This window comes from Abramis brama (assembly GCF_963993115.1).
Source record: "Abramis brama genome assembly, contig: SCAFFOLD_87, whole genome shotgun sequence".
Lineage (NCBI taxonomy): Eukaryota > Metazoa > Chordata > Actinopteri > Cypriniformes > Leuciscidae > Abramis > Abramis brama.
The window spans coordinates 76392-86450 of record NW_028155947.1 but is presented as its reverse complement, the minus strand read 5'-3'; the positions used below and the strand labels follow the sequence as shown (position 1 = coordinate 86450).

At 40.4% G+C, this 10059-nt stretch overlaps 1 protein-coding gene across 2 annotated transcripts in view; it reads left to right on the top strand.

The window, feature by feature from the left end:
- Window positions 1–316: 316 nt before the first annotated feature.
- Window positions 317–10059, top strand: part of lsamp (limbic system associated membrane protein) — a 51636-nt gene continuing 41893 nt past the window's right edge. Inside the window, exon 1 of one of the 2 annotated variants that reach the window (XM_084139063.1) lies at window positions 317–410. In XM_084139063.1, coding sequence (XP_083995189.1) covers window positions 409–410 — 2 coding nt within the window. In that variant the 5' untranslated portion in view covers window positions 317–408. Of the gene's footprint in view, window positions 411–2442; window positions 2582–10059 lie in introns of those variants that run through there. The other variant, XM_084139062.1, reaches the window with a different exon arrangement.

Below are 10059 nucleotides of genomic sequence, written 5' to 3'. Positions count from 1 at the left end.
TGCGAGTGCGTGTGCGCGTGAGCGTGAGCGAGTGTGTGTGTGAGTGTGTGTGTGTGTGTGTGAGTGTGAGTGTGTGTGTGTGTGTGTGTGTCTCTGAGCTTTGGGGCAAATGGAAAGAGTGTGTAACCGTGGTAACATTTCGATAAGGGAGGCTTAAACCGGACAGAATAAAGGTTTGTATAGCCGACCGCCAGCAGCAGCACTGCAGGATTTATTTGTGTGTGTGTGTGTGTGTGTGTGTGTGTGTGGCGTTTCTGCCTGTAGAGGAAAACATGAAGTAATCCTATTTGTCAAGATCACAGGTATGAAATGAGTCGCCACCTGACCTGTGTGTGTGTGTGTGTGTGTGTGTGTGTCAGTCCTCCATGTCTCTGTGTGAAGTCTGAAGCGTGTGCCATCAGTGAGTAAATGTAAGTTTAACATCTCAGACGTGATCTTTTCCATGTTAATCAGTGTTTTTGAGTGGAATTTTGGATAGTTTTGTATTTCTGCGACGTCGCGTCTGAGCAAGAACTGTGTGTCCGGTAGCAGTGATGATCTCAGGTACATGTGCTTTCTATAATCTTGAAAGGGTTTTGTTTGAGTTTGAGTATTATTGTGCGTGAATTTAATATATTAATAGCTAGAATGAATCATAAATCAAAATGCCCAAATTGTGAACCAAAAAGCTGAATCCATGATAAAGAGTAACCCGCTAACAGAGATATGTTAATTAATAGTTCTGAATGTTCAAAAAGTCCAGTTCATTAAAGGTCCCATACTGTCTAAACTGAAATGTCCTGGCTTTTTCCATGATAGCAGAGGTCAAGTCAAGTCATCTTCATTTATATCGCGCTTTTAACAATGTAGATTGTTTCAAAGCAGCTTTACAGTGATAAACGTATAATTTAAAGCCTAAACAAAGTACTGGTGTTTCCTTATAAAGTCTGATACAGAATTTTATTTTATTTTGTCACTTCGGGGTAGGAACGCGAAACGAATTTTCCCGAAAATGCTTTATCTGTAGAGTGGTAAAGGGATCCTCCATAGGGAGAGACTAGTTGGCACTTCAGCACTGCGTTGTCATCGGGTCCAGGCGAAGGTCCTTCGTCAGATCTGGATACGGCCTGGATCCGGCGGACTGCGGTAAACCTCGGGATAAACACAGACACTAAAATTAGCATAGATGCCTTTCTTCTCACGATGTAACGAGTACATCAGGATTTATGGGAAGTGTTCCCGGTTCCAGCTGATCTAATCTATGCAGCCTAACATTGGATTATAGAAGTCTATAATGTATTATGTGAATGCTAGGTCAAAGAGATGTGTCTTTAGTCTAGCTTTGAACTGACAGAGTGTGTCTGCTTCCCGGACAATGCTAGGAAGACTGTTCCAGAGTTTTGGTGCTAAATAGGAGAAGGATCTACCGCCAGCAGTCGATTTAGATATTCTAGGTATTATCAACTGGCGATGGGCGATGAAAACTACAAAACAGTCGATCCACAGACAAACGCACACAGCCTGCATAAAGTAGCTGTGCCTTTTCACGAGCCGGTGTGACTTCCGTAAAAATGTGACGTCAGAACTACTCAGTCTCGCCGCGAGCACTGCCCACGCCCAAGATAAACTAACACCAAATAAAAACGATTTACAGGCCAGAACGAGTTTCTATTTATAACATGTTTGCAGCGTTGAGCAGTGTGGCCAATCACAGACATATGTGTTGATGTCTTGAACGCAATGGCCAATGATGTGCATCTAAGACCGAATCCACTCATCACTCTAAACTGAGCTTTTGTTCAGTGCTGAATTCTGCTGGCAAATCCTCTGATGAGAACTGACGAAGAGTTGACATTATGAAAGATGTATTTTGCAGTCAGCTTCATTGATCATAACGGAGCTTTGTGAACTGAACTGAGATATCAGCTTTCTAGGAATTATTAAGGGAGCGCACTTTGCGCTTTTTCTGTAATGCCAAACCATGCACGTAGTAGCCTATGCTTGCTTTTATGTTAAATTAACAGTGGTTTGTGAATGTTTATGCTTTAAAGGGACAATATGTAGCTTTTTAGGTATTTTATTATCTAAAATCAATATTTTTATTCATAAATATGCCCTCAATGGTGTACAAATACCTATGCCAATGATCAGACTAATCCTCATAAACGAAGAATTTATTATCTTTATATACATGGGATGGGTAGGTCCACGGAGGCTTCCATGTAGTTCCGCCATCTTGAAAAACTATAATAGCAGAGAGGGACAAAAAGTACTAGGCCAACGCGTTTCCACAACGCTTTTTCGTTCAGAGCCAGCGTCACGTGACTGAAGCCAGCAGAAGCGGAGGAGCAGAGCAGTTGAGAGGCGCTTGTCACCGCCGCGGCAAGTTTAAAAGGCTGCACTGCACGGTTATTTATACACCGTTCATTCATACATATGCTGAGTCACAGGATAAGGAGTCCTCGTCGTCGAAAAAGTCCAAAATAGATCGTAAAAGGAAACGTGACCGGAGATTACAAAAACAAGGGTTAATGTCGGGATAGCTAATGCAGGAGAAAGCTTTCAGAAGAGATGCTGAAGTTGCCTGCTTTCTTCTCGACAGGTAAGTCAATGTTACGGTCTGAATTACAAGCTTTTTTTTCATTGCTTTGTTGTGAACTTTATTATTATAGACAGTAGAACATTTATAGTTATATCTATTTATCTATTCTATTCTATTCATAGTAAGTTAAACAGGCTCTTTGATGAATAGCAGCTATTGAGTAAAGGAACGTTAGAGAAGGCACGGATGATGATGATATCTAACAATGCACGTACTTCAAAAATATAACAAATAAAGGCAGCATTACTACTAACTACCATAGTTAATGTTTTTCACAGTCAGTAATTTTATACTGTAACATTCTTTTTTTCGTTGATTCAAGTTTCAGTTTGTTTTAAATAACAAACCTGTTCACCCGAAGGAAAACTCGAAGTGCTATTATAAGACATCCTGTCATAGCTTTTTGGTACATAACGGCAACCGTAGATGCAACGCGCATTTGGAAAAGTGAGGCGCTGGAGAGCATTATTCGTTTGAATGCAAAATACAGTTTCACCACTAGATGGGAGAAATTCCTACTTACAGTCCCTTTAATAACAAATAATTTATCACCATCATTACAGGTGTTTTATTTACCGTACTTGTGAGCATCACTAAGCCACAGCAGGCTACAGCACACATGACCCTAGTTACCTGTGATTGGCCTGGCCGTGCGTCACTCAGAAAACAACAGGCCAATCAGAAGAGAGGCTCATGAATATTAAGTAGACAGGCCAAAATCGACCTGTTCTTGGCAGAGCTCCTGAGAAATGAGCTGTAAAAATATATTGAGATGGTTTTTGGTACTTATACCGCAAATATATATTCTTAAGGACATCAAAACCTAAAATACAACTTCAGAAAGGTGTACGATATGGGACCTTTAAGTGATTGTTTTTAATTTTATTCTTGGTTATATTGAACGTTAAGTGAACATTACCTTTCATCATTCTTCTAACAATGTGAGAAGATTACTTTTGAATGTTCTCTGACCGTTCTGCAAAAAGTAGCAACATTTAAAAAACGAATGTCATCGGATCATTTCATTTGAGTTTAGGGCAACTGTTGTCCTCTTAATAGCAGGAGAATCTCACACAGGCAGTTTTGGCGCTAATAAAGCGTCTGAAAGATGCTTAACACACCTGTAAAGAAATACTATTTCACTCTTTCTAGTTTTAGAAAAATTAGAAAAAAAAGTGACTTGCAATTTCTGAGTGAAAATTGTTTCAAAGTCCAGCAGAGTGTTTAGAGCTGCATTGTTTATTAAAGGAAGTGTGTGTGTGTGTGTGTGTGTGTGTAATGCTGTCTGAAGATGAACTGGCTGATACCATGTTAACTGTATTTCCAGTGTAACTGACTCAGATGATGAAGTTGAATTCTTACTAGGGATGCTAACGATTAATCGACGATTGATTCATTGTTGATAGTAAAACATATCGATGGTCGATTCAGCAAGGTCATCATTAGAGTGTGTAGTTTTGAGTGTGTGTAGTAGGGCTGGGTATCGTTCAAAAAATTTCGATACCAATACCAATACCGATACCTTGATTTCGGTACCGGTTCCTGAACGATACTTTTTTTCGATACCAATTTTATTAAATCCATTTTAACAAGATTACATAACACATTACCTCAGAAAAACTTTGGTTTTATTTTTTCAGTTTGACTCATGCTCCTTAGCCAGTGCACAAAGGAACATTTTTTATATATATATATATATATATATATATATATATATATATATATATATATATATAAAGAGCTCATGCTCACCAAAGCTGAATTTGTTTGATCAAAAATACAGTAAAACTTGTAACATTGTGAAATAGTATTACAATTTAAAATCTTATTTGAATACATTTCAAAATGTAATTTATTCCTGTGATGTCAAAGCTGAATTTTCAAAATCATTACTTCAGTGTCACATGATCCTACAGAAATATGAAAACAGTTTGCTGCTTAATATTTTGGAAACTATGATACATTTTTTCATGATTCTTTGACGAATAAAATTTTCAAAAGAACAGCATTTATTTGAAACAGAAATATTTTGTAACATTACACGTTTTAAGGTAATTTTTGATCACTTTAATGCATCCTTACTGAAAAAAAATTCTGACTAACCAACACATGTTTGAAGGCAGTGTACATTCAGTAGGTCATTACTGCAATATAAACACTGTCAGAGTGATCAACAAGGTAACTTATCTGTTCATTAACCAGTCGAAGACGGAGCAACTTCCTGCTCTTACGTTTACTCCGTGCACTGTCAAGGTCTTCATCATATCTGTCGTGGTACCGGTCTTTGCAGCAATTGTTTTACCGCAAATACGGCATCGCGCTGTTGGCATCAAGCCTGGAGAAATGTAGCCACACTTTTGATCGACTTTTCCACATCTTTAGGGTAGTGTGTGTGTGCGTGTGTTCGCGTCTCATATGAGTATGTGCGTGGAGAGTTTGTGTGTGTGCTCGCGTCTCATTGAGTATGTGCTCGAGTTTGTGTGTGTGCTCGCGGCTCATATGTGCGTGGACAGTTTGTGTGCGCGCGCGTCTCATATGAGTATGTGCGCGGAGTTCCGCGCGTCTCGTGTGTGTAGAGTTTGCGTGTATGTGCGTGAGCGAATTTAAGTGTGTGGTTGTGCATTTCATATATTTGTTTGAGCACTGACGTTGACGAGTTAACCCCTTAGGTATCGAAATCTGGTACCGAACAACGAGTCATTTTTCGATACTCGATAGTATCGAGGCAATTCGGTCGGTACCTAAAAAGTATCGAACTCGGTACCCAGCCCTAGTGTGTAGATTTGAGGTGTGTGTAGTTTTGAGTGTGTGTAGTTTTGAATGTGTGTAGATTTGAGTGTGTGTAGTTTTGAGGTGTGTGTAGTTTTGAGTGCGTGTAGTTTTGAGTGCGTGTAGATTTGAGTGTGTGTAGTTTTGAGTTGTGTGAATTTTGAGGTGTGTGGAGTTTTGAGGTGTGTGGAGTTTTGAGGTGTGTGTAGTTTTGAGGTGTGTGTAGTTTGGAGGTGTGTGTAGTTTGGAGGTGTGTGAGTTTTGAGATGTGTGTAGTTTTGAGTGTGTGTAGTTTTGAGGTGTGTGTAGTTTTGAAGTGTGTGTAGTTTTGAGTGTGTGTAGTTTTGAGGTGTGTGTAGTTTTGAGGTGTGTGAGTTTTGAGATGTGTGTAGTTTTGAGGTGTGTGTAGTTTTGAGGTGTGTGAGTTTTGAGATGTGTGTAGTTTTGAGGTGTGTGTAGTTTTGAGGTGTGTGAGTTTTGAGATGTGTGGAGTTTTGAGATGTGTGTAGTTTTGAGGTGTGTGTAGTTTTGAGGTGTGTGTAGTTTTGAGGTGTGTGTAGTTTTGAGGTGTGTGTAGTTTTGAAGTGTGTGTAGTTTTGAGGTGTGTGTAGTTTTGAGGTGTGTGTAGTTTTGAGGTGTGTGTAGTTTTGAGGTGTGTGTAGTTTTGAGGTGTGTGAGTTTTGAGATGTGTGTAGTTTTGAGGTGTGTGTAGTTTTGAGGTGTGTGAGTTTTGAGATGTGTGTAGTTTTGAGATGTGTGTAGTTTTGAGGTGTGTGTAGTTTTGAGGTGTGTGTAGTTTTGAGGTGTGTGTAGTTTTGAGGTGTGTGTAGTTTTGAGGTGTGTGTAGTTTTGAAGTGTGTGTAGTTTTGAGGTGTGTGTAGTTTTGAGGTGTGTGTAGTTTTGAGTGTGTAGTTTTGAGGTGTGTGTAGTTTTGAGGTGTGTGTAGTTTTGAGGTGTGTGAGTTTTGAGATGTGTGTAGTTTTGAGGTGTGTGTAGTTTTGAGGTGTGTGAGTTTTGAGATGTGTGTAGTTTTGAGATGTGTGTAGTTTTGAGGTGTGTGTAGTTTTGAGGTGTGTGTAGTTTTGAAGTGTGTGTAGTTTTGAAGTGTGTGTAGTTTTGAGGTGTGTGTAGTTTTGAAGTGTGTGTAGTTTTGAGGTGTGTGTAGCAGATACACAAGAGAAAATGAAGCGCAGAAGTGCCGTAGTTACTAAATGTATTAATGTCTCCAGGCCATGCGATGGATTAGGTTGGATAGCTGTTTGTTTTGAGACATAATTAACCAACGGTCCAAAAAAACAACAACTTCCAAATAAGTGAATTTCCTGAACATAAGAACTACTCACTTGCGCCACAACAAAAGTACATAGAATGAACGAGTATTAAGATCCTGGTGGATAAGTGACGATCTTCCAGCGTTCCTAATCTACGGCTCACAGTTCATCAAGACCTGTCAATCTGAGCGATCGGCCAATCCAAGCGCACTCCAGCTGTAAGACAGAGTCTGATTGGTCTCTACACCTCATCCCTACCCACTATACCCACTATATCCACTTTACCCACTATCCTCCTGGGACCCAGAAAAAAAAAGTTTTTTGAATTTAGTTTTTTTCCATGTCATCACATTGTTTAGAGCACAATAACAAATGGTAAAAAAACATTTTTGAAAAATAATATTGTATTCATACGTTATGCTATGTCCTCTGTAGTGGACGCCAGGACTAAGTTGTTTAAAAAATAAAATGACATGAAATTATATGTATAGGCAAAAACAATGGGATTTTTTTTTTCAATCACCAATAAATTTGGGGGTTTCAGGATTTTTTCAACCAAAATTTGTATAAAGATTATTCTCAACTATGTTATGAAAGAAATAACGGAATGAATTGATACACCATTTTACTTTATGCAATATGTGGGTAAAATGTCCATAAATTAATATTCCCATTCAATGCAATGTATCTATAAACTGTATCTAATTTGCACATTAATGTGTTCTTGGAGCAACATTTAATGAAAAAAGAAGTGTAATAATTGGAGTAATAATTGGCAACATTTGAATAATAATATCTAATATTTCATAGGAATATTGATGTATAATTTATTTCCATATTCACTTGTTGTGTCTCACAAAATGCCTGATAAACATGATTTAAGTCCTGGTGTCCTCTACAGTGGACACGTATGAAATCAACGCTCTGTTCTGTAACAGATTTTTTTTTTTTTTTCATACCCACCATACCCACTTTACCCACTATACCCACTATACCCACCATACCCACCATACCCACTTTACCCACTATACCCACCATACCCACTATACCCACTTTACCCACTATACCAACTATACCCACTTTACCAACTATACCCACTTTACCAACTATACCCACTTTACCCACTATGCCCACTATACCCACTTTACCCACTATGCCCTTTACCCACTATACCCACCATACCCACTATACCCACTTTACCCACTATACCAACTATACCCACTTTACCAACTATACCCACTTTACCCACTATGCCCACTATACCCACTTTACCCACTATGCCCTTTACCCACTATACCCACCATACCCACTATACCCACTTTACCCACTATGCCCTTTACCCACTATACCCACCATACCCACTATACCCACTTTACCCACTATGCCCACTATACCCACTATACCCACTTTACCCACTATGCCCACTATACCCACTTTACCCACTATGCCCTTTACCCACTATACCCACCCTACCCACTATACCCACTTTACCCACTATGCCCTTTACCCACTATACCCACTTTACCCACTATACCCACTTTACCCACTATACCCACCATACCCACCATACCCACTTTACCCACTATACCCACTTTACCCACTATGCCCACTATACCCACTTTACCCACTATGCCCTTTACCCACTATACCCACCATGCCCACCATACCCACTATACCCACTATGCCCACTATACCCACTTTACCCACTATACCAACTATACCCACTTTACCCACCATACCCACTATACCCACTTTACCCACTATACCCACCATACCCACTATACCCACTTTACCCACTATACCCACTTTACCCACTATGCCCTTTACCCACTATACCACCATACCCACTATACCCACTTTACCCACTATACCCACTATACCCACTATGCCAACTATACCCACCATACCCACTATACCCACTATACCCACTATGCCCACTATACCCACCATACCCACTATACCCACTTTACCCACTATACCCACTATACCCACTATGCCCACTATACACACCATACCCACTATACCCACTTTACCCACTATACCCACCATACCCACCATACCCACTATACCCAGTATACCCACTATACCCACTATACCCACTAGGGGTGCGCCAAAATATCGATATGGCGATATCTCGCAATATTTTCTCCCGCGATCGATTCTCGATGCGCTCTTGCCAAGTATCGATATTAAAAGCTGTTAGGGCAGGCGTACACGGTGCGAGTTCGGACACTCGGGAGGTCGTGAGATCAGTTTAACTGATAATCGCGTCAAAGCAGCTGGTACAAGGCACGACTGTCCTGCATGAATTTTATCCCGAGCCGGCAGCAATCACGTGGGCTTTCGCGCTAAACCGTCATGTTGCGAATGGGAGAGAGAGAGAGAGAAAAGTGTGTGTGTGTGACAGTGACAGTGTATGCACACGCTGTATGGTTGCTGCCACTGAGGTATAGCCCCATCGACGTGGTTGTGTATGATTTGGCAATAGGGGACAGCTGGTGAAAAAACATGTTTAAAAATTATCGGGAGCTCGGGAGGTGCTCGTAACGTGCTCGGCTCGGCTTGTAATTCCTCTCACACGCTACGAGCCGCGACCATGCGAGCATCACCGATTCCACTCGATTTCTCCCGAGTGAAAAAAATCATCTGCAGCAAAACAAAAATAGTGTCTGTGACTGTTTTGTTGCAACTGATAAGACACAAGTTGTTTTTGTTATTGTGTTTCATCCAAAAACGAAATGGAGATTAATTTTCCTAATAAAAAAATTTTTTTTTTTATTTCTTAAAACATGATATATTGTGAGTTATTACTGATAATATATCGATTATCACAGTATCGCCATATCGTGATATTATCGGTATCGTGAACAATGTATCGCGTATCGTATCGTATCGTGAAGTACCCAGTGATTCCCAGCCCTAATACCCACTATACTCACTATGCCCTTTACCCACTTTACCCACTATACCCACTTTACCCACTTTACCCACTATACCCACTATACCCAGTATACCCACTATACCCACCATACCCACTATGCCCTTTACCCACCATACCCACTATACCCACTATACCCACTTTACCCACTATACCCACTATACCCACTATGCCCACTATACCCACCATACCCACCATACCCACCTTACCCATTATACCCACCATACCCACTTTACCCACTATACCCACTATACCCACTATGCCCACTATACCCACCATACCCACTATACCCACCATACCCACTATACCCACCTTACCCACCTTACCCACTATACCCACTATACCCACTATACCCACTTTACCCACTATGCCCACTATGCCCACTATATCCACCATACCCACTATTCCCACCATACCCACTATACCCACCATACCAACTTTACCCACCATACCCACTATACCCACTTTACCCACTATACCCACTATACCCACTTTACCCA